The sequence below is a fragment of the Trichosurus vulpecula genome, chromosome 6 (genome assembly GCF_011100635.1).
Source record: "Trichosurus vulpecula isolate mTriVul1 chromosome 6, mTriVul1.pri, whole genome shotgun sequence".
NCBI classification, from domain to species: domain Eukaryota; kingdom Metazoa; phylum Chordata; class Mammalia; order Diprotodontia; family Phalangeridae; genus Trichosurus; species Trichosurus vulpecula.
This window is the reverse complement of record NC_050578.1, coordinates 233400213-233425792: the sequence shown is the minus strand read 5'-3', so window position 1 is coordinate 233425792 and position 25580 is coordinate 233400213. Positions and strand designations below refer to the sequence as shown.

Sequence of the window (25580 nt, the reverse complement as noted above, 5' to 3'; positions counted from 1 at the left end):
GCCTTTCACAAAAATTACTCATGCCCCCATCTAGAGAAATTCCAGGAAAGCTTGCTCATCAGATGTCCTCAAAATAGGCCTTCACATCTCCTACAAGGTCTGAGGCTAATAAGATTTTAAATATAGGAAAGGTTATATTAACACAACAAAAAGGTAGAAATGACTTGTACTTAAGCTCATACACAGTCTATTAAATTTCTGCTACCTACAGTAAACTACACATTCTTTTTACCTTAGAGTAATACGCTATATGGGTTGTAGTTGATGGGGTTAATCTGCCCAATCTCAAGACCCACTTAATTTGCTTGACTCCTAAGGGCAAGGTCTGGTTTTATTCTTCTACGTTGCTGCCCAGTGCTTCACTGTTCATTAGTTCTGGCCTTTCCTATAATTCTCATTTTCATAGCCCCCTTCCATGCCAGTTTTTCTATGACAATACTTCCTCTACCACTTGTGCATCTCTATGTGATACTAGGAGTTCCCTCCTAGAGGCCCTCACAGAATCACTGGCCCCTCTCTAGGTCTGCATACAGCTCAGCATCCCTATCTCTCTGTCTCCTTACCTATAGGGCCTTGCAGATGTGTCATGGGCCCTCTTTGCAAGTCTATGTAGTGCTCAAAGTCTCTGGCTCTGGGGCCAGTTCTGAGGAGCCACATGGGTGTCTCTCCAATAGCCTCTCTCCAAGTTTGAATGTGGTTCCATTGCCTCATCTAGGACCAGTCATTTCTCTCTGAGGGATGAGCAGAACTAACCCCTTTGTTTTGCCCTGGCAGAAGCAATGTATGCTGTCATCCCTGGATGCTTATCCAGGGTAAGAGAGAGCATCTTGAGCCTTCTCAAATCTGAAGATCCCTACTGACTTCAAGGAACTCATGGGGGGGGGCAGAATTATATCTCATAAAAGTACTTTCAGGGATTATGAACTTCTGGGGAAGAAAATAAAGATCATAAGTGCATAGACAGAATTTTCATCAGTTACTATTTGAAGGAAAAGATTTCAGAAGAGAGGCAGATACAAGAAGCACACAGATAATGATGATTAAGAAGTGGTGTCTGAAAACGGAATTTGACTTTCTGAACCACAGCTTAAAATATAGGAATGCTCCCAGTCAGGTATAGAGTGTATCTAATGAGGGACTATTAAAAAACGAAAACCTTTGCCCAGAGTCATGCCACTTTTAGCAAGACAGCTTTAATCTGAAAATGAAGGAACGTTTTGATCCCAGAGGTCAAAACTAATTGATGGAGGTTACAGAAAGGCAGGTTTCACCTTGATATAAAGAAAAATGTTCTAATAGTTATAATTGTCCATGAGCAGAATAAACTTCCTTAGAAGGGAGGGGTTTTGCCACTACCATAATTATTCAAATAGAATCGAGATCTGAGATAGCATGGTGAGGATTTCTGTTTAAGCACAGGTTATACTAGGTCTTGGCCTGAAGTCTTACCCAATTTTAAGATTCTGTGAGACAACTCAATTCAACAAACATTTAACAAACCCCTACTACATGACGGGCTCCATGCTAACTGATGAATGATCGTAGCAACAGTGAACAATTTCCTGACAATCAGGGGCCAACCTCTTTAGAACCTCCACATTACTCGGCATCTCACAATGGAGCAAACTGAATGTGAATGGCTGTGGACTACTTTTGAAGGGCTGGATATTTAGATCAGAGCTCCTATACTTCTCATTAGCTTTGTGGATAGAGTAGGTGATAATACAGCTATCTTTCCAGTGACCCATAAATTCTGGTCTCCAACTATTTCAGTTTCTATTTTCCCCAATTTGCATTCGGCATGAATTTCTGTAAGTCTGAGGGATTGCTGCTATTCATGCCCCTTTCCTTTCTCTTTGGAAGGGTGATTTTTTTCTCAGTTTTATTAATTTTCAATTGCAATTAATTGATCATCTTTTCACATCCCACCTAGCAATTACATAATGCAAAGCTCAGCGACTTGTTCTGTGTGTTTGTCATCATAGATAGTGGGTAAAGGTTTCATCAAAGTCTTTTTACTTCACTACCCTCATCATTCAGAAGGAACTCCAAAACGAATCCTTCAAACACATAATAAATTATTTTGTTCTTCTGTGCCTTAATAGTCACATGAGAGTGTGGAGAATGGCCAGAGCAGGGACAGCACTGACAATCCAGGTAGGAAAGGTGTGCTTGAGAACAGAAGTCAAGGAATGTAAATGATCAGGGTTGGGGCAGTCAGCTAAGACAGAAAAGAAGAGGAGTCAGGTGGTACCATCCAGGTCAGAAGACTAGAGGACAAATGTTCCTACAGCAAAGTTTTATTTCACTATTTTTATACTCATCTATGAGTATGGCCAACACTGAGTCCACAATTGTACACTGCAGTCAGAAGCAGATTAGGGATCAATGGTTGAATCCCACTCCTCTTTGAAGCAGGGACAACAGGGTTAGAATTACCTCATAACGAACAAAATAACTTTCATATTTTCTCGATATTTTCCCAGTGCAGACTAGCAACACATCAAAATTCACTCTATTTCTAGTAGAGTTGGTGCCTGCTGATTTTCAGACAGAAATAACTTGCTGCCTTTTAATAATGGAACCCAATGGAGTACATAGGTTGGAATGACTTAAGTCTATGTCAAACTCTGTCTAATGGGCTTTTGTTAATGAAAATAGTAGAGAGGCAATATGGTGGAGTGTAAAAAGTGCTAGACTTCAAAGTGGAAGAGAGCTCAGTTCAAATGTTGGCTCTGACATCAGCTGTATTCCAGCATGCCACTTAATTGTCTTTGAGCCTGTTTCCTCATTCATAATGTGAGGATAACGTCTGGAGTCCCTGTCACATCTGGCTGTTGCAAAAATCAAATGAAATATGTGGAACCTGTGTTACACCCTTAAAACACCATATAAGTAAATGAAAAACCACATTACGATGGGGTCAGAGAATCATAAGTATAAAGTTAGAAAGGACATTAGAGGTCCAATCTATCCTTCCTCATTTTTCAGTTGAGTAAACTGAGGCCTAGAGAGTATAAGTGACTTGCCCATGGTCACATAGCTAGTAGTATCAGTAAACAAGATCTGAACCCAGGTTCTTTGACTCCTGAGCCAGTGATCTCTCCACTATGCCACAATGTCTCCCTTCTCAAATACAACACCACAGTGAAGTGCTTATGTGCATTCAAAGCACATGTACACCAATGGATGTTTGATATTAGATACACAAAAAATGATTTCTCCATAATCCTCGGTGGAATCATTTTTACCCCAAATCATGATAATCCATCAACTAGCCTTCTGCTCCATGGTTGCATGCACAATTTCTTGCCAATGACAAAATGATGCTGGCCCTATGCAAATTCAACACAAGCCCAGAACACAATTTCTCTTGTGCTGTGACACACAAGCCAGTGCCAGATGAAGAATAAAGGCTCTTAGACCATAGCACAGGAATCCCGGTACTGCTGTCTCCTCTCCCTCCCCCATGTCAGTAACACACTCAGTTCCTAAGTCTGAAGGGGAAAAAATGATGCAGCAGCCCAGATTTCCTTCTTCTGCGCGTTTCTCTACCCATCATTGCATTTAACTACTAACAAGTCACTGAGATCCTAGAATCACAAAACTAACTTTTTAAAGTTGCATAGATCACATTTACACAGCACTTCCAAGCTTACAAAATATCTTATATATATATATATATACATATTCTCCTATTTGATCCTTTACAACAGTCCCATGAGATAGGTACTATTATTATCCCCATTTTACAGATGAGGAAACTGAGGCTGAAGGAAGTTAAGTGACTTGCCCACAGTCAATAAGCATTTGAGGCAAGATTTGAACTCATGTCTTCTTGACTCCAAATTCAGCCTGTTTAGAAAGAAAACTAAGGGGGGCCCTGATCACTACTTGAAACACTTAGAAGGGCTATCATACAGAAGAGAGGTACAAGACTTGTTCTATTTGGCCCCATAGGGAAGTCCTAGGTCTGAGAGGTCAGTTTAAAGGAGGTACATATTTGATCCAATCTAGAACTTCCTCAATAAACTCCAGTGGTTCCTTGCTATCTCTAGGATCACATAAAAACTCATGTTTAGCTTTTAGGGCTCTTCACAACCTATCTCAAACCTGTGCTTCCAGGTTTACCTTACATGACCCCCTCCCCCACTTGGCACACTCTATGCTATGTATTTTTGCTGTTCCTTTCACACAATACTACATCTCCCACCTCCATCCCTTTGCACAGGCTGTGCTGTGATGTGTGAAACACACATCCTCCTCACCTCAGCCTCTTAGAATCCCTAGCATCCTTAAAAACTCTGGGCAATGTCACCTCCTATGTAAGGCCTTTCCTAAACCTCTCAACTGTTAGAATTTCATTCATACACACACCCCTCAAATTACTTTGTTTCACATAGAAATAAATATAGAACATGTATATGCTAGGTGGCATACTAGATAAAGAGCTGGGCCTAGAATCAGGAAGACCTGAGTTCAAATCTGGGCTCAGACACTTACTAGCTTTGTGACCCTGGGCAAGTCATTTAATTCTGTTTGCCTCAGTTTCCTCATCTGTAAAATGAGCCGGAGAAGGAAATGGCAAAGCACCCCGACGTCTTTGCCAAGAAAACCCCAAATGGGTTCACAAAGAGTCAGACATGACTAAAAAAATTAATGAAGAACAATATATCATTTATGTGCATATGTGAAAATATACACATATGTATTTATTCATTGGTATCCATTCATGTCTTTCTTCTCCTCTACCCGCATATCTCAGTAAAAACTCAAAAACAAATGCTTCAAACACAAGTGTAGTCATTAGTAGTGATTTGTATACCACACTGGTCATGCTAGAGGAAAGTGTGGGCTTATTATATACACCCACATGTATGTATGTATGTATGGCAAATATCTATACGTACATAAATATAGATATATACCGGTATATATGTACATGCACATAGGTGTATATATGAGCACAATGTGTAAAGGTACACATGTCTGCACACACATGCATATAATATACTTCTCTAGATGTGTATGTTGTCACCCCTCAATTGTTCATGACCTTGAGAGAAGGGACTATTTCACTTTGTCCGTGTGTGCCTGGTATCTAGCATTACGCCTATTATACAGCAGAATCTTAATAAATGCCAATTAACAATAATAATAATGTATAATTACAATCCACAATATTAATCAAAATAATCCTAATAATCTACACTGACCAAATTTAGCAGAATCAGTTCCCCACTACTGAGGGTTTCCAAGAAGGGGCTGGACATTCATGTGTTAGGATATCATAGAACATCTCATGCTTCAGGTCAGGGGTGACTGACCTGAAGTCATCTGGTCAGCTGACCTCTCAGGCCCCTTCCAACCATAAAAATCTATAATTCCATGAAAACCTCCTCAGAGAGTCTTAAGGGGTTATCATCTTACTATAGCAAATATCAAATTTTATATTGGAACTGTGTCAACACTCAATAGATAATGCTAGAGATTAGAGTAATGCATCTATTTCCACATTCTAGGAAATGGCCAAATAGTTCATTTGAAGCCTGCCAGTCATGATTTAAGATTATGCCCACTGCCATTATGTACTCTCCATGAGGTACATGCATAGAATACAAATGGACTGAATATAGCACACTACACTAAGACAGAATACAATATTATTCCTGCCCTATTGAAGTCATGAACATGCCTATCAACATTTCCAATTCCACGAAAAGCCCGGAGAGCTCATAAATCAAAGAAAGACTCATTCTGACTTGTTTCAGAATGCTTCAGAAGGCCAGACCATTAGTACTTGCAGGTGGGAGGTAGACTTTGACTTAATATTAAGATTTTTCTAATGAATAAAACTGTCTGACAGTGCGGTGCGTTACCTCAGGAGACAATGCACTTCACTTCACTGAAGGGGTTGTAGGAGAAGGTAGATGGCCATGTGTTCAGGGGTGCTGCCGAAAGATTCCTCCCTGAGTGAGAGGTAGATGTGCCCTGGCAAAGACCCTCCAATTCAATTCAACCCCACCTACATTTTAGTCAAAACCTATGGCCTTATGTGGGCAATGGGAATGCAAAGCAAAATCTTAGAGGGCTTAAATTTCAGTCTAAAGAGTTTAGACTTTGCCTATCAGGTAGTGGGGACCCATTAAGGAGAAGAGTCATGCTAACAATTAAGTACTGTAGGATTAACTTAGTGAATGCATACAGGATGAGCTCAAAGAGGAGGTGCCAGAAGAAGGAAGACGAAGTAGGGGATTATTTTAATAGCAAAGATTTGAATAAAAGCTTAAAGAGGCATTAGGAAAAGGAATCTCAGATTTGACTCTGCTATAGGCAGGCTGGGAAAAAAGGCAAGGATCTGCCACATGGTACTGGAATACCAAGGTCCTGTTTTTCATATGAATACTAATTTAAGAAAATAAAGAAATGGAGTATGGGAAATGGTGGGGCTCCCAAAAGGCAGAGAATACCCTGCTACTCTCTATTGCCTCTAGGATAAAACAAACACCTCTGTTTTGCATTTAAAGACCTTCATAATTTGTCTCCAACCTACTTTGGTGGGTTTATTGCACATTACTCCTTTTCACACTTTATTCCAGCCAAGCTTGTGGACCTTCTCTTCCCCCATACACAACACCCAAAGGCTCATAAATCATATATTTAGAGGTGGAGTGGAATAGAGAAGACATTTAATTCAAACTTCTCATTTTACAGATGAGGAAGCTGAGACTCAGAGAAAGGAAGGAACTTGGCCCAGGTCACACAGCAAAATGACAGAGCCAAGATTTCGAATCCATGCCCTCTTACTCCAAAGGTCAGGCAATTCCTATTCTATATCCGACCTCAATGCCTTTGCACAATTTCTCATGCCCAGAATGCACTGCCCCCTCCTTACCTCTGAGGCCCTAGCTTTCTACAAGTCTCAATTCAGGTGTCCCCTCCTACAGGAAGCTTGTCTTGATTCCCTCAGTTGCTTGTGTCCTCTTCACAACTCAATTCGTATTTATTTCTCTGTGTAAATGTTATTTTTCTCCTCCCTCCCCCACTGGAATGTAAGCTCCTTGATGTCAAGGACTTCTTTATATTTGTCTTTTTATTCCCTACACAGAGTGCAGTGCTTGGCACTTAGCAAAGGCTTATTGGTTGATGCCAAACTTTCCCTCTTTCCTTTTTTGTTGGTGTTCAATTGTTTCAGTTAAAGAGTTTCCAACTCTTTGTGAGCCCATTTGGGGCTTTTTTGGCAAAGATACCGGAGTAGATTGCCATTTCCTCCTCCACCTCATTTTACAGAAGAGGAAACTGAAGTAAACAGGGGTAAGTGACTTGCCCAGCGTCACACAGCTAGTTAGCATCTGAGGATGGATTTGAACTCAGATCATCCGGACTCCAGGCCCAAAGCTCTATCTACTGTGACCCCTAACTGCCTTCCTCTTTACCTAATGCTGTACTATTGATATTATGAATTTGTATATCCAGGACCTCTAGAAGGCCACCAGTCAATGATTCTGACCTATCCCATACCCTAACTGAAGACTTTTTCAATTCCAGGAGTTCGACAAAACTCCAGACTTCCAAGTATTTATGATATGTTGAGTAATATTTAATCCACATGATTGATTCACTTTCAAAGCTCATCTGGGGACTTTTTTTTGGTCTTTCTGCATAAGTTGATAGAGTTCTTCCTTATGTTTTTTTTTTCCTTTCAAGACTTCCCTACTAGAAACAAGGTGATACCCAAAACTCTAGACTCCGTTTAGGACCAAGAATTAATCTTCATTTTGAGAGGCAAGCCAGCACAGTAGAAAGCATACTGTAGTAGGAGCATAACATCACAGATTAAGAGCTTAAAGGGACCTTAGAAAGCATATAGTCAATTACTTCCTCCATTTTACAAATGACAAAATTTAAGCCCCAAAAGATGAATTGCTCCAAGATCCTCAAATAGTAAGTGGCAGGGCCAGGACTTGAAGCCAGGTCCTCTAACTCCAAATCCTATACATTTTTCACTATACTATGATATCTCAGTAGAGAACAGAAGAGTCAAGGGGGAACCTGAGTCCTACTTCCAGTACTATTGCTGACTTTGTGATCGTGGTAAAGTCACTTCACTTCTCTGTAAATCATCTTTCCTGTAATATAGGAAAAAAATGTACATTGTAGGATTGTTAGGAAGAGCAAATGAGATAATGGAGCAGTGGGCCTAGGGTCAAGAAGACCTGAGTTCAAATCTAGTCTCAGGCCCTTATTAGCTGTGTGACCTTGGGCAAGTCACTTTCCTCATCTGTAAAATAAGCTGGAGAAGGAAACGACAAACCTCCAGTATCCTTGCCAAGGAAACCCCAAATGAGGTCATGAAGAGTTGGACGATGTGACTGTAACAACTGAACAACAACAAATGTCGATGTGCTTTGCTGAATACAATGGGGGGCTAAGGATATAGGAAAAATACTTGTTAGTAAAGAGCCCTCTGACAATTTTTCCCACTGTTCAGTCTTGTGACTGTTAAGGGGAAAGGGAAAAGGGAGGAGGCATTCTTTCAAAATTTTACTATCTGGAATTTCCATAGTTCCATCTTTATGGTGAATGAAATCTCCAACCCAAGAAGGCAATGGATTTGAAAAACAGGCATTGGCTTAAATGCTCTTGGTAAGCTCATGCTAATCAGAGCTATTACACAGGTTCTAATCATTTCCTGGGGCTATTTACTTCCAGACGAAATGGAATTCACCTCCAGTTATGCAGGTACATGACAAGGTGGTCTGTTGATGGACCTAACTCCACTGCCTAGAAGTTAAAGTTCGGGCTTGTGAAATGAGCTGTCAGAAAAGTGTTACTAGCAGCCTAATAGAGCCTAATGAGTCCAGATCCTACACGCCATGCCTGAGGAGGGCTGGGATCCTTTTAAAAGAACAGAAATCATTTCCACTCTAATTATTAAGGCAAAACTTATGTGGAGGTACAGAAGCCTTATCTAATAGGCTAGCTGTGTTTGACTCCTGAATAGAGAAGCACTCATGAAAACTTAGAAGGAGTGTGCTGGGGGAAGAATACCACAACAATTTAAGAAATGGAAAGGGCTCAGTGCATTCTTTTATTTTTTCTTTCCAAGTCTATTTTCTCTCTATACCCTTCCCCTCCTGTCAAAAAAAAGGAATCAGTACAACAGGTGTGGCTATGAATCTGTTTTCTTGACTCCAGCCCCTCCTGCTGCTATTATTTACAGCATGTTTAATTAAAGTCACTGGGAAGAAAAATGAATTTGTTTACAGGAGTATAAAATCAGTTCTTTCTGATGACAACTTCTGTACCACTGGTCTTACCAGAAAACAAACATGAGATTCAGAATCTTTTTTCCAATTAAAAAGTTTGTGTGCCTCATGCATTTTTTATTCCCCATGTTCTGCTCCAACAGGGGAAGCAGACAAGGAAAGAGACATCATATTTTTCAAACAGGGCTCCGTCATTTCTGTTGTGCTGTTCAAGTCTGTTTTCTCTCATTGTTTTCCTTTTAAAAAATAATAACCATGCAGATCCATCAAACCTGCAGCATGAAGTTTAAACCATAAAGTATGCAGACCTGAATTTTTTTTCAACAGGAAACCATTCATTTTTCTTGCATTTTTTTTCCTTTTCATTCATCCCAAAGAGCAATATCAGTGAGACAGACACAGAAAACTCAAACTCAAACATATGCAGAGCCACATGGGTGAAATCAAAATGAACTAGCAACTCAATTTCCCCCTTTTTCCTTTCATATGTCATATATATGGCTGTTGGCATAAATAAAATGCTTTCTTAGTAATTTTCTGCTGGTCTTGAGCAGCCAAAAAGCAAAAAACCCAGACAAGAGGAACATTTTAGTTCAATTTCTGTATATGCTTTCCAATTTGTGTCCTTGACTTTAAAAGACTCAAAGTGCAAATAGTTGGGAGGAGGTAACAGACCAATTCATTATCCCCACCTTCAGCTAATCCTTTTACCTCCTATCTCTCTTCAGCCAAGGCTATGTTTAGTCAGATCTCATTTAAAACTAGGAAGCAGTAGAAAAAGCCAGGACTTCTGAAAGAAAGGGGGGAGAGAAGGAAGGAAGGGAAGGAGGGAGGGAGGGAGGAAGGGAAGAAGGAAAGAATGAAGGGAGGGAGGGAGGAAGAGAGAGAGAAAGAGAGAGAGAGAGAAGGAAGGAAGGAAGGAAGGAAGGAAGGAAGGAAGGAAGGAAGGAAAGGGGGAAAGGGGAAAGTGGGAAGGAAAGAAGAAAAGAAGGAAAGAAAGAAAGGAAGGAAGGAAGGGAGAGAGGGAAGGAGGAAGGGAGGGAAGGAGGGAGGGAGGAAAGGAAGGGAAGAAGGGAAGAATGGAGGAAGGGAGGAAGAGAGAGAGACAGAGGTAGAGAAAGAGAAAGAGAGGGAGAGGGAGAGAGAGAGGGAGAGGGAGAGAGGGAGAGAAGGAGAGAGAGGGAGAGAGAGGGAGAGGGAGAGAGAGAGAGAAAGGAAGGAAGGAAGGAAGGAAGGAAGGAAGGAAGGAAGGAAGGAAGGAAGGAGGGAAGGAGGGAAGGAGGGAAGGAGGGGAGGAGGAAGGAGGGAAGGAAGGAAGGAAGGAAGGAAGGAAGGAACGAAAAGAGGGACAGGGAGGGAGGGAAGGAGGAAGGGAGGGAAGGACAGATGGAGGGAGAGAGGGAGAGAGGGAGAAAGAGATAGAGAAAGAGAGAGAGAGAGAGAGAGAGAGAGAGAGAGAGAGAGAGAGAGAGAACTCATTAGAAATGGGTGTGCCCTTGATTGCATTAGGAAGCAGGGCAAAGAAAACCTTGGACTCTAATGAGCCTGGCATGCACCAGCCACAGGGTACACAGCATGGATGGAAGAGAGAGTGGGATCAATGAGAATGAGACATTTAGCACTATAATGTCTAAAGCTGTCTCAGCAGTTAAGTAAATACACTTTATTGTGCCAAAGAATCTGTAGCTTGGGATGCTTTACAATGGCACAAAGATCTTTAGATTCATTCTCTTCTCCCATTATTTAAATCTCTTCAATTGTGGCAGCATCAAAGAATTTTTTTTCAGTATGTACAGAACTATGATGCATTTTCCAAGAGTATGGATATCAATCAACTGTTTCCTATGGTACAGTGTTCTATGTGGTAAGTCATTAACCTTCAGCCAACTGACCCAATAGACAAAGGCCACCTCTATCCCACCAGCAGCCCAATCCTAGATGCCTAGCATAGATTAAGCACCTGGGGTCAAAAAAAAGGTGCAGGATGCGGAGTGTAAGATATCAGAATCTATCAGCAGTTTCTGATATAGCTAGCATCTACTCAACAGAATATGAGGCAAGTGGGAAGTAAGTAAAGAGGAGACTATAGAAAAGCAGTCACAAGCCTTTGTTCACCAACAAAGTAATAGACTGTCAATACCAAATCAATTAACTATATTTTTGTGAACTAACTGTTTTATGCATCTGGCCCAAGAAATAACATTAGAAGTTTGCTTTCCAAGGTCCTGAACACAGAAAGCTATAGGAATGCTATAATTATGATCTTAGACCCATAATATATTAGAGCTTGAAGGGGCTCTGGACATCATCTTGTCCAAACAACTCACTTTAACTTCTTAGTCAACTAATTCAGCTCCACACTCCTTTCTTGAATCCCTAGCCCCTTATCATATAACTGACTCTCAGCCAAGTCTGAGCCTTGGATCACTCCCATCATTCTTAACTTTTATTCCTACAGAAGTGCTACTGAATAAAGGTAGAGAAAATCACACAACCATTCTGACTGGCTCCACTACAAATTTATGCTATATAGCCTCAAAGTTATGGTTTTCCAGTAGAAATGTGTGGCTGTGAAGAATAGGAGTCTAAGGAAAGCTAAGAGCCACAGAATCACTGTTTTCAAATTGTGGTGCTGGAGAATTTTTGAAAGTCCCTTGTATAGCAAAGAGATCAAATTAGTCAATATTTAAATTAATCCATCGGAAGGTCAAATACTAAAGCTGAAACTTAAATCCTTTGGTCACATAATGAGGACAGGATTCACTGGAAAAGACTCTGATGTTGGGAAAGATTGAAGGCAAAAGGAGAAGGAGCAGCAGAGGATGAGATAGTGTTATGGAAGCCATGGACATGAACTTGGACAGACTTTGAGAGATAGTGGAGGAAAGAAAGGCCTGGCATATTGTGGCTCATGGGTTTGTGAAGAGTAGGACATGGCTAAACAACTGAAAAACAACAAACCCTCAACTAGGTTCTTACAGCTGCTAAGCAATCCTACAATACCATATCAACCCACTCTCCCACTCTCTGCAGCAACTGTTCCAAACTTTTCATCTCTCCTCAAACCTCCCATGACTCCCCCTGAGTCTCTTTCCTCTCAGCTGAGAATCTTGCCTCATATTTACATAAATAATTGGGGCCATTAGCTGTGAATTCCCTCTTTTCCCCTCTTCCTCATCTCCTATCACTCATGCCTTCTTCCACTTTCTTCTCTTTCACTTCTGTTTCATATGATGAAGTACCCTTACTGCTTACCAAGGCCAACCCCTCTATTTGTTCAAGCCATCCTATTCCATCCCATCTTCTCCAATAGATCTCCCCCTCTGTCATTCCCACTCTTTCACTTGTTTTCTATCTCTCCCTTTCTACTCGCTCATTTCCTACTGCCTACAAACATGGCCATGTCGTCTCTATCCTGAAAAAAAAAACCTCACTTGATCCTTCTATTCCCATTATCATCCTATATTTCCTCTGCCTTTTGTAGCCAAACTCCCCCAAAAGGCCATCTACAAGAGGTGCCTCTCCTCCCTCTCTCTTATTAACCTCTTATAATCTGAATTCCAACCTTATCATTCTATTGAAACTGTTCTCTCCAAAGTTACTAACCATCTCTTAGTTTCCAAATCTAATGGCCTTTTGTCAATCTACAACCTCCTTGACCTCTCTGCAGCCTTGGACACTGTTGATCACTCACTTTGCCTTGATTCTCTCTTCTTTCTAGGTTTTCAGGACACCACTCTCTCCTGGTTTTCCTCTTATCTATTTGACTTTTTTCTTCTCTGTCTCCTTTGCTAAATCCTCATCCAGGTAACTCCCTCTAACCATAGGTGTCCCTTAAGATTCTGTGCTGAGACCTCTTCTCTTTTCCCTCTACTCTTACTACTTCACTTGATGATCTCATTAGCTCCCATTGATTTAATTATCAACTTTATGTTGATTATTCTCAAACATACCTCTTTTCCCCAGTCTCTCTCCTGACCACCACCCTCATATCTCCAACTGCCTTTCAGACATCTTAAACTGTATGTCTAATAGACATCTTAAACTCATTATGTCTGAAACAGAATTCATTATCTTTCTCCCTTAACCCTCTGCTGCTCCTACCTTCCCTACCACTGTAGAGGGCAATCCTCCCAGTCCCTCAGTCTCACAAGCTACGAGTCATCCTGGATTCCTCACTATTTCTACCTCTCCCCGCTCCATATACACAGGTTGTTACCAAGGCCTGCCAATTTCACCTATGCGACCTCCCTCAAATAGTGTCCCTTCTCTCCTCTGACACTGTCACCAGTCTAGTGCAGGCCTTCATCATGTCACACCTTGATTATTGCAAAAGCCTGCTGGGGGATCTTCTTCATACCTCAGGTCTCTTCTCACTCCAATCATCCTCCATTCTACCACTAAACTGATTTTCCTAAAGCACAAATCCAATCACGTCACTCCCCTACCCAATAAACTCCAGTGTCTTCCTATTCCCTCCAGGAGTAAATACAAAATGCTCTGCTTGGCATTCAAAACCCTTCATAACCTAGGCCCCTCCTGCCTTTCCAGTCTTCTTATGCTCCCAGACACATACTCTTTGATCCAGCCACACTGCCCTTCTGACTCTTGTTCCACAAACAAAACACTCCATCTCACAGCTAACATTCTCTCTGGCCATCTCACCATGTCCAAAATACTTTTCCTCCTCTGCTCTGACTACTGACCTCCCTGGCTTCCTTTAAGTCCCAACTAAAATTCCATATCCTATAGGAAGCTTTCCCCAACCAATCTTAATTACAGTGCCTTCCCTCTGCTGATTATTTCCTATTTATCATATATATATATATATATATATATATATATATATATATATATATATATATATATATATAATGTGTATGTATATATGTGTGTGTGTGTATATATATATATATATATATATATATATATATATATATATATACTATATTTTGCATACATTAGTTTGTACTTTGTTTCTCCCATTACATTGTAAGTTCCTTGAGGACAGGGACTGCCTTTTTGCCTCTTTTTGTACTCCTCGTGCTTAGCACAGCACCTGCACATAGCAGATGCTTAATGGATGTTTATTGATTAATAATTGTGTCATAGGTGACATTTGAACCCAGGTCTTCTCCAGAGCCAGTTGCTCCTTCCATTATATCAGGGACTTTTGATATTACTGTATCCAGACTTTTCGGATGAGTAAAGTGAGAAAGCTCAGAGAGATTAAATGACTTGTCAAAAGTCATATACTGCTTAGAGGAAGAACGGGGATTAGGAATCAACTCTTCTGATGTCTACTCAGCCCAGGGCTCTCTCTACTAACACATTTTCTAAAAAATAGAGTTTGTTATCTATACCAAATCTCATTTAGTACCTTTCAGTCACTAAAATCACTGACTCATTCAGAAAACCCTTACTAAACTCCCATTCACTCTTGTGACATTGTTCCATGTATCAGGGGCAAATCTTTAAGCTCTCCTCCCCCCAAAGAGACAGAGGAGGAAGAGGTGCATATTCATAATGCCCTATATTTGTCGTGTGAAAAATTACTAAGCACCTTGATTTGCTTGAGCTTCCTTACTATCCAGAGGAGGCCAGACTGACCTGGGAATCAAAATCAGCCAATCAGGAGGCAGACTGAGCATCCCTTAAGTTTGAAATACCAGAGATCTTTTGCAGTGTTTACTTGCTGAACCTGGAAATCCCTCTGCTATGCTGGCAACCACAGAACTGACTTAATCTGTTTCATACCAGCTCTAAAGGACAGAACTAGCACAAGCATCCTAGTTCTGGACCTTGGGGACTTTTCAGCCTGACCCTCTTCCTTGTTCCTCATAGGTACCTTATGTTCTCTGTGAAATGGCCCCTCCCTGGGAAATGGAAACTGAATCCAAGAGACTGTGCTGTACCCAATTAGGCCATGATATGGTGGAGAAATTCAAACCCACAGTTGTGGTACCTGATTGGGCAATGACATGATCATTCCTGCCCAGCTTTGTGGTTTTCCTTTGTCTTTAGAATCTGTGCAGCCTAACCCCAAAGCAAGCTCATCTCTGACTGCAGCTCTGTATGCATGCATGCATGCCACAGCTTTGAGAGAAAATAAACACGCATATAACCTAATTCTGTTTGTCTTTCTCGGACCCAACTCTGAAAGGTGACAATTGGTAGAATATCATTCATAATTGGAAGTAAAATTCCTGTCACTTCTGCTCAACCTTCAGTTCCAACAGTCTATACCTGCATAGTTTAAAGTGACTCTGCTAGCTTGCCAGGATTGTCATCATTCATCTATTCCCATAATACTATGAGTATTGTTGCTACATTCTATGGCTAAGGGAGTTCATACAAGAAACTTTGGAGAACTTTGGGGCTTGGGAATTACTGCAGGCAATAGACATCTCTCTTTATGCTGAATTCATGGGGCTGAGTTGTGGTTTTTTTCTATAGCACTTACATGGCAATTTGTCACGTATCAAAATATTTGTATAGATCATCTCCCACACTAGATTGTAAATTCCTAGAATATATACATCACTGATGATATTTTTCTATAGCTTCCCCCAAGTTTAACACAATATCTTGCAAATAGTTAATAATAAATATCCATTGTCGGGTTGATTGATTAGGTAAAAATAAAATCACCATATTTATACTGAGTTTAAAAGATCAGGAACTTTATTCAATGAAGTACAGCTATTCAGGAATCTGGAAAGAAGCCAGATTTACTCTGGAGACTGAGTAGATATACAAAGGAATTAAAAGATCTACCTAAACTTGGCATTACTCATCCTTTCACACTAATGTAAGGTAATCTCACAAAATAAATGTTTTCAACATAAATGAGCTAATGAAATTAACCACAAAAACTACACATATCCCCTAGGCTTTTAGATAGAGATAATTTTACTACATATCTCCAGCATTTAGTTATGCAGAAATGAACAATGAAGTCATGAAAATAGCACAGATCTCTGTGGAAAGCAGAAAGCAGAAATCTGTTGACTAAAATAGCATTCACTTTTCCTGTGACAATTTGCACAAATTTACTCTGCAGAAGTTCTCTCTCATTATATCTTTTTTTAAAAAACTGGCTGAAATCTTATGCCACCAAAGCTCCTTAAAATACATGTTTACTGTTAAGATTTTGCTCATGGTCCTCACAGCATCCCAAGCATCTCTCCCCTGGTAAAGGCAAGAATGGCTCTGCTCTTAGTGAGCTCACAGCAGCACCTTTCTTAGACAAGTTCTTCTTCAAAAAGAACTTGTGAGTTGTACTCAGACAGAGTACAGTGTCAGTGCGGATGCCCTCTTCAAGGATAAAGATCACAACCTGCCCAGGCCTGCCAGTTCTGGGCAACTACTACATATGTTCCTATAAGCTTGCTATAAGTGTTCCACTGGATGTGATGGAGGTTAACCCAATGTCAAGACTATGTGATGCAGTGAAATGGACAACCTTTAGAATTCACCCATCACTTTATATCTCTTAATATATACATAAATTATATATGGAAACTATGTGTATATTAATAGGATATAGTTTTATGTATATACATATGTGTATACATATATGTCTACATGCATATACACATACCTATATACACAGATCTGTATAGATACATATTATACATTTGTATATAGAACACATAGAGACATACTTATATACATCTTGACATATATGTAACTTTATATACACAAAATGTCTTGATTTGTATTTTTCTGATTGCTATTAGCTTCTCTTCCTGTCATTTTTCTCTTCACTACATATTATATTTGATCCTCTGCATGCCTTGCTTGGAGATTTTCCCATGTATAGAACTTGCTTCCTCTTTACCTCTATCTCTTGTAGTTCTTATCTCCTCTGAAAAATGAATATTTCTCTCTTACAGTTAATAACTAATTACTGTATTAGGACCAAGATTTTTCCCCTTTTCTACTTCCTCATCCAGAAATCAATTAGTGGGGGAAATCTCTCTTAAAGATTTACCAGGCCAAGATCTTAACAGATAGTATGAGAAATTCTAAGTTTGGACTAAAGGGTATATTCCTGCTCACTGTGTTTGCTGGACAGTTCTGGGGAAGTGGTGATTCTTTTGTCTTAACAGGTGATGTGGAAATTGACCAAGATTTGGGTGACACAGTTCACCTACCCCAAGACTTCATTTTAATATAGCTACACCTCCTCTTCTAATATAGCCACACCTCCTCTTCAAAAGGCATATAAACTGTAAGCCCTTGCCATTGTCTTTGCCTATGAGAAATGGCCAAAGGACCATCTTTTTATTAATAACATGCTGACCTTATTAATAAAATGATTAAATTACCCAGAAACTATATCTCTAAAATTTGTTAATTGTCACATACCCAAAGTTTACTTCCAGTATCACCTCTTGCATGAGGCATTTCTCGATCCCCTGAATTACTAGTACTCCCCCAAATATTGCACTGTTTATATCTTATGTTTATTTATATGTGTACAAATGTTTCCCAAAAATCATAAGCTTCTTGAGGACAGGTACTTTTCTGCTTTTGTCCCTACATCCTTAGTACCAAGCACAGTGCCTGGAACATTGAAGGGATTAATAAAGACTTACTGGATTTCACTGAATTGATAAATACTATAAATAGACAATGAGTTGACCCCAGAATGAAACAAGGCAAAGGAAATAGGCTAGATTGCCCTTAGAAAGTTGCAAAGCTGTTTTGACAACCCCAAATGTTTCCTTAAAAACAAAAGCTCATTTTAAAATATCAATACTGATGCTGTATGACTATGTGTCAAGGACATTCTGAAGCATTCAAAATGGGGATGATCAGAGGACAGTGGAGAGGTATGTGGTAGTCAGAAAGAGACTGTAACACATTACAAACCATGACGTATGCTGGAGGATTGGAATAGTAGTATTTAAACCCTGTACAGCCTGGTCTCATCCTGCTTTTCCTGGCTTATTTTAATAAGTTTTCACTGCCCTTCACAATCTCTACAATTCAGCCCACCTAGCCCTCTTGTTGTTGCTCATACATAATATTCCATTTCTCCTCTCTTTGCCTTTGTACAGGCTATCCCCCACATCTGGAATATAAGCCCAGCACAACTCCATCTCTCAGAATTCCTGGCTTCCTTCAAGGTCCTCAGGAACTGGCTTATATCAACAATATCTATCTAGCTATCTATAGATATAGCTAGCTAGCTAGCTAAAGATATAGATGCACACATATACATATACATATATATATATATATATATATATATATGTATGTATATCTCAACCCTAAACCCTTCCTAAAGAAATAAGCTAATCAGTGAACATTTATAAAGTGCTTACTATATTCTAGGCATTATGACAGGAGCAGCATTTAGCATAGTGTCTGGCATACTGTAGGTACTTCCTAAATGTTTGTTGACTGACTTGGGAATACAAATACAAAAGAAAGATGGCCCCTGCCCTCAAGAAACTTACACTCTACTTATCCATGTACAAAGCTGGACAAACACCAAGACCGTGTAGTATCACTATGTGTAATCCAGATACCATATTGTGGAGCATCAAATTAAATCAATATGCTCCATCCCTTTTGTGTTCCAGTTCTTATAGGACTCATCCCACCAGCATGATTCTAAGGGCCAGGAGATGGAGAGAAGATTAAGATGAACAAATGCTCCAGGACACCAGCCCACGGAACAATTGAATGTGATGTGGCAGGTCCTTCATCAGGATGAAAGCTGATTACCTGTCTTTGTTATGGCTGCCCTTATAATAGCTCTTTAATTTGTCATAGACAAGGATGAGTTACTTCATTCCTTTCCAGCGAAGAAGCAACAATCTGCTGTTCAAGTTAGTAGATTCTTATGACTATAAGAAGTGGCCAAGTTGGTGTTAGTTAAAACTATGGAGTGACTACTCTGTGTTTACTCCTTTCACTGGCTTCTTCCATTGATCCTCCAGCTTCAAGCACCTCATCCCCCAATACACTAGCATACATTCAGCTGCCTCTTGCTAATATCCTGTAATCCAGATCATTGCTTTCCCACCATCATAATGTACTTATCCTCAAATCAATATACTGTTAGTGGAGCTATGAATTAGCCCAGCCATTCTGAAAAGCAATTTAGAACTATACTCTACACATTGCTAAATTGTGTAAACCCTTTAACCCAGCAACACCTACTACAGAGAGTAAAGACAGAGAGAAAGGATTCATAATTACCAAAATATTTATATCAGCTCTTTTTGTTGTGGTAAAGAACTGGAAACTAAGGAGGTGCTTGTCAATTCAGGAATAGCTAAACTAATTATAGTACATGAATGTAATTATATATTATTTTGCCATAAGAAATAACCAAAAGTATAGATTCAGTGAAATGTGGGAAGACTTTTATTAAGTGATATAGAATAATGAAAACAATTTACACAATGACTATAACATTGTAAAGGAAAACCAATTTGGAAAACAAGGACTGTGATCAATGCAATAGGCAACTCCAGAAGACTGATAGTGAAACATGATTTCCACCTCTTAGCAAAGAAGTGATAGGCTACAAGTTCAAAAAAAACCATCCAATTTCTGATATGGCCAATATGTGGATATGGTTTGGTTGAATATACTTATTTGTTATAAAGAAGGGCTTTGGAGTGGGGGTGAGGGCAGTAGGAATAATGGAAGGGAATGATAAAGGTGCAAAAAAGAATCAAAAGAGAAAAATGTCGATGAAATATTTAAAAATACATATTAGAAATTAGGAGGAAATTCAAATGTGGATACATGTAAGCAGGAAAATATTGGCAATACTGGCTCTTTCCTTACCAGCTCCCTTGCTTCTCTTCCCACCCTAATCCAATATTCAGCTCTGGAACCATAATTAAGTCAAAATGACCACTATTAATAGAAAGGGCATGTCATTCCACAATCCTAAGGTACCATTCGTTAACCCTTGAACTTTCCCAAGCCAAAATATCTAGCTAACCCTGGTCACCATTGCCCTTAATTTCTTATTCTCCCCTCCCTGCACCATTATATCATAATCTCCTCAAAGAAAAAGGATTTTCTTCACTTCTGTATTTGTATCCCCATCATATGCAGTTAGTTCCCTTGTCATACCATTCTTTGTTTACGGAAATACACGTTGTTGATGTTTGTCAAGTTTGTAATAAAAGAAAGAAAATTACCTAAGCTGGACCATTCCTTCAGTGTCCTTCTCATTACTAGCTGATTGGATAAATTAATTCAGGTCACCTTTACTTAAATTCAGTGACGTCATTCTCCTGTGTTTCCCCTCCCATGAACTTGCATTTTAACAAGGACATTCAATGTCTTTAGGGAGTGACTAATGAGTTCAATTTCAGGAACCTGGAGAAGGCTGGTGGAGGAAATATAAAGGGACTCTATAGATTGAAATATATGGGAACAGTCTTCTGGAGCTATGAGTCAGTATATGCCTAAGGGACAATCTGTCATAAGCTGCCCGAAATGTGAGTGAGCACTTCCAGATGACCAGTTTTCAGGCAGGATGATAGGATTTGTTTTTTGTTGTTTACCCCCCAAAAAACCCAGCTGACCTCAAGTGTCAGATGCACTGAAACTTGCATTGTAGTGATTTGCTTATCTGTAATTTGCCCCTAAAATCGTAAACTCCATGAAAGTTAAGACCTTTAATCTCACTATTAGTTTATCCCACCCTGAGGGAGGGACAATGTGACAGTCAAACTTGTCTTCCCCTCTCAACACATAATATGAATACACTGTACATCAAATACACATAATAAATGTTGAATTTCAGTTGAATTCATACGAATTTGAAATATAGAACTTCCTGACCTGAAATACAGTTTGAAGTCAGAATGTCCTTGAAATTAGCCTTATCACACCATGGCGTGACAGGTTCTGGAAAGAAGACTCTTTATGTCATCCAACTGATTCAGGGCATATCTGGTAGAATAATAGCTCTTCTGACAGTGTGGTCAGTTTGTACTGTTATTATAACAACAGTGCATGGGCCCATCTAAAGATATAGTCCATTCTCTGAAATTGAACTCAGGTCAAAATGTGTAAGATGCTCTAGTGGGTTCTGAGAGATCAAAACACTACCCCTGGGCACTATTACCAAGCAGTCCCAACTCCAGCAACCATGGATTTCAAATTCCTTTAGACGATACAAAAACTGCCTCCATTGAAACACACTGTGCATGACAATCTTTCTTCCCTAATCCAAACCAAACCCTCCTTTTGGAACTTTCCACCCTTGGCAAATTGCAGTCCCAGCTTTTAAAAGGAAACTGGTGAAAAAACTAACAATCCCAATACCCCATTAAAAATGAATGCCATCAACTCCAAAAATTCAAAGAGTCATCTCTTTTAGAAGTTTCCATTTAGGGAAGATATATAAGGGAGATGGCATTTGATTAAGTGAAATAAAATTAGTGCCTCTATGATGGCATAGTCCTCAAGTTTCAGGGTAGGTGTATCAAGACTGCTTCTTGGGCAGAACAGACCACAAAATAATCTGTCACTATGAAATGTAATCACAGCAAAATATAACATCAGCCAGTGCCCAGAGTACACAAAGGTATATTTAATATTCCCCAATCAGCAATCAACCACTGGTGCATTCATTCATAATCGGAAGACATGGTTTCATTTTAACAGCCTGTTTTTCCCAGCTGATTATACTTGGTCACTTTAGAATACATAACTGTCCATCCTAAAAGTTAAGTGGAAGGCAAGATCCTTCAATTTTTGTTTCCCAATTAGCCTTTATATAATTGTGTAATTTCAAGGGCAAAAGCTCCATCTATCAAATGTAAGACCTTACCTGTTGCAGTCCACATGAAGCAGAAGATGGGAGGCGCTAACCGACAGAGCAATCTTGTGCCACTGGCCATCTGCCATCCGGTATGGAAAAGCTTCTGTCCTTGATTTTCCATTAAATCTATAGTGATATCTGATCTCATCTCTCAAGCCACTGCTCTCCAGTTCAAAATAGCTGTATTGAAAGCAGAAAGTGTCAGTTTCAATTGGCAACAGGGCATCATCACCATCATTTCCCCCTGGGTGGTACCTGGTTTCAACAGCTTCTCAGAGTTCACAATTAACTCAGCATCACACTAAGGGCCACAACCTGAAATCAATTGTGCAGCATGGAAGGCAGCTCACTTATTATATTAGAGCTCACATAGTGAATACCTTCAGAGAGGAAATGAAGATCAATTGAACTACGGTAAGACAACTGGCACAAGCTAATTAGTGGAGCTTGGTGTATTCTCTTTTAAACACTTAAAAGTTTAGTTCAAATCCCTTCTTCCATTGTCTACAGGAAGCCATCCAAGTGGAAGAGATTTTCTGATGTTTATTTTTAGACCTGTCATATTTTTAAACATTACAGGAGAAGAAAAGTGGCTTCAGACATTGAGGCCTGGAAGAATTCGGTTGGGTGAAGTCTGGTGATTCTTAAAATTTCTTCTTCCTTGAACATAATGATAATAGGATAGCAATTCCTCAATAATTAAGAGGGAAAATTAGAGTTTGTTCACACTTAAATCACTAGTTAAGTATACAAGGCCATGAAACTCCGATGTCTGAGTTTCATTCTCTGCCCTCTTAAGGCAGCTAGGTGACACAGAGGATATAGTGATGGATATGGAGCGAGGAGAACCTGATTTCAAATATACTCACTATATGACTCTAGGCAAGTCACTTAACTTATGACTGCTTCAGTTTCCTTAACTCTAAATGGGGTTAATAACAGCTCCTACCTCTCTGGGTTATTGTAAGGATCAAATGAAATAACATTTGTATAGCAGCTGGAAAATAGTGGAAAATAAATTCTTGTACTCTGGTCCCAGATTTTTATGGAAAAGTTTTCAAATTCTTGGAAAATATCAGCTTAATTGCTATGGTCAAAAATTTGGTCAATAACCATATTTTCTTCCTACCTCTTACCCCACCATACACATTCCAGGGGGTAACATCTCTTTCCTTCTACTCTTCCATAAAAGATAGCATAGCTTCTATCACGGGGCAAACCTATGCTCCAGTCAAACTGGCCAACTAGCTGCTTATGTACTCAAGATATTCCATTCCATGACCCCTGTGCTGTTGTACAAGTGCTTCTTCCATTCATGGAATGCCCTCCCTCTTCAACTACACTTCAAAGAATCCCAAGCTTCCTTCAAAGCACAGCTTAGATGCCATCTCTTGCATGAGACCTCTCTTGATTTCCCAGTTAGTTCATTTCTCTCCTTCCTTCCTTTCATCTCTCTCTCCCCATCTCCCTCTCCCTTACCCCCATCCCCCCATCCTTCCCCCCCCTCGCCTCCTACCTCTCCCCATTTCCCTCCCCATCTGTCTCTGTTGTTCTCAATTACTTTATCACTTCATATTTAGTTACTTCTGTAAATATTGCAGTAGAATATGAATTCCTTGACAGCACAGATAGCTTTGCTTTTTCAATAATCAACAAGTATTTATATGTGCCTATTATGTGCCAAACACTGTGCCAGGCGTTGGAAATACAAAGACAACAATAACACAGTCCCTCCCATCAAGGAGATTACAGTACAGTACACTGGGATGAGAAGGTTACAAAATATTCATAGATATGTAAATACAGCTTTGTAACAGTGGCAAATTAATTAACCTCTCAGTACATTAGGCAAGCCTCGAAGACTATAGGTGGCAAAGAAGGTGCCAACCTGCAATGACAGAGGAAGTTCCTCACAGGCATCTCCCCATACCAATAAAATCACAGGTCAGGTCCCTGTCCCTATCCCTACATGCAAAATAAAAGGATATTAATTTGGCAGTGGCAGGAGTTACTAGGGAATCAGATAAGACCTCTGAGAAGAGGTTTATTTGAGCTAAACCTTGAAGTAATCTGGGATTCTGAGAGGTAAAGATGAAGACAGATTATTCTAGATATGAAGAACAGCTTGTGCAAAACTGTGGAAACAGGAAATGGAAGATTTTACATGGGGAACCACAAATAAACCTGTTTGCCCAGAGTATTGGAGTATATGATGGGGAAGAATACTTAATCAGATTGGAAAGGTGATGGGAAACATGATGGCGAAGGCAAACAAATGATTCATGTTTTATCCTAAAAGCAACAGGGAGACATGGGAGTTTCTTGATCAAGGGATTGGCATAATCAGATCCATCCTTTAAGAATGTCAGTTGGGAAGCTATGTGGACAATGGACCAGAGAAAGGAAAGGCTGCATTCAGAGAGACTAATTAGGAGGATATAGAAATGGCTCAAGCAAATGATGAAGATCTGAACTAAGATGGCTGTAGCCTGAATAATAAGAAGCCATTGAAAGTAGAGGAGGGGATGGATACTAGGAGTGTGCAGGATGCAGAATTGACAAGACCTGAAAACTGTTTGGATATGGCGTGTGAGAAAATATAAGCTGAAGGATGACCCCTAGGTTACAAACTTCGGTTTTGGTCTTTGTATTTACAGAATCTAGCAGTTTCGTACTTATGATAAGCACAATAAAGATTTGTTGGATTGAATTAAAGGTGTCCAGAAAGAGCCACTGTGGCAAATTAAAGTCCTAGAAATGAGACTAGCTCCTAAAAACATGGACTACAGAGGTACATCACCTAGCTAGGGATGCTAACATTAAACCCTAGACTCTGAGGAAATGGTTCTTTTCTCTAATCCACTTAGCCAGCCTGACCCTACTAACCAACATGTATTTAATTTAATAGCAAAGTGCATCAGATACAAGGACTGAGATGAATATATCATGAAGCTAAGCCTCTATTATGCATGACTTCCCAATCTCATGTCAAAGAACAAATGCGTATTTCACTCTTCTGTCCCAGATGATAATTCCAAGGAGGAATGCTTAAGAATGAGAATAAAGAATAGCTCCTGACCCACTTCAATGATGCCAATACTAAGAAACAGACGGGGAAACACAGGATGAAGAAGTAAATATGATTTAGCAACTGGCTTTTAGATGCAGGCACACCTATGTTAACATGAACATTAAAAGGCCATGGGAAAATAAATCCCTTAATGTGCACAGCTTTTATTTCTAGATTTTCCTGGCTTCTTGAAGCCAAGGTAGTCACATATTCTTTAATGAAAAAAATACTAACTTGCAAATGTAATTCTCCCTTTAAGTTAAATAGGACACTGTGTAAATTCTGAGTATAGAAAAGGAAAAAGATTTTCTACAATGATTTCTGTCTCCTCTACCCGTGGAACTTTGGAAGAAATGAGCAATCATTTAGTAATTATTGAGTACTTGTGCTGGGTGTTTTGAGGAATATAGGAATATCATAGAATCATGTC

The 25580-nt window shown here is 39.7% G+C and overlaps 1 protein-coding gene across 1 annotated transcript in view; it reads right to left on the bottom strand.

The window, feature by feature from the left end:
• NELL1 (neural EGFL like 1) overlaps positions 1-25580 on the bottom strand; it is a 252769-nt gene that overhangs the window by 94510 nt on the left and 132679 nt on the right. The window contains exon 6 of the mRNA XM_036765115.1: positions 22090-22260. Within this exon, the coding sequence (XP_036621010.1) occupies positions 22090-22260 (171 nt within the window). The remainder of the gene's footprint in view (positions 1-22089; positions 22261-25580) is intronic.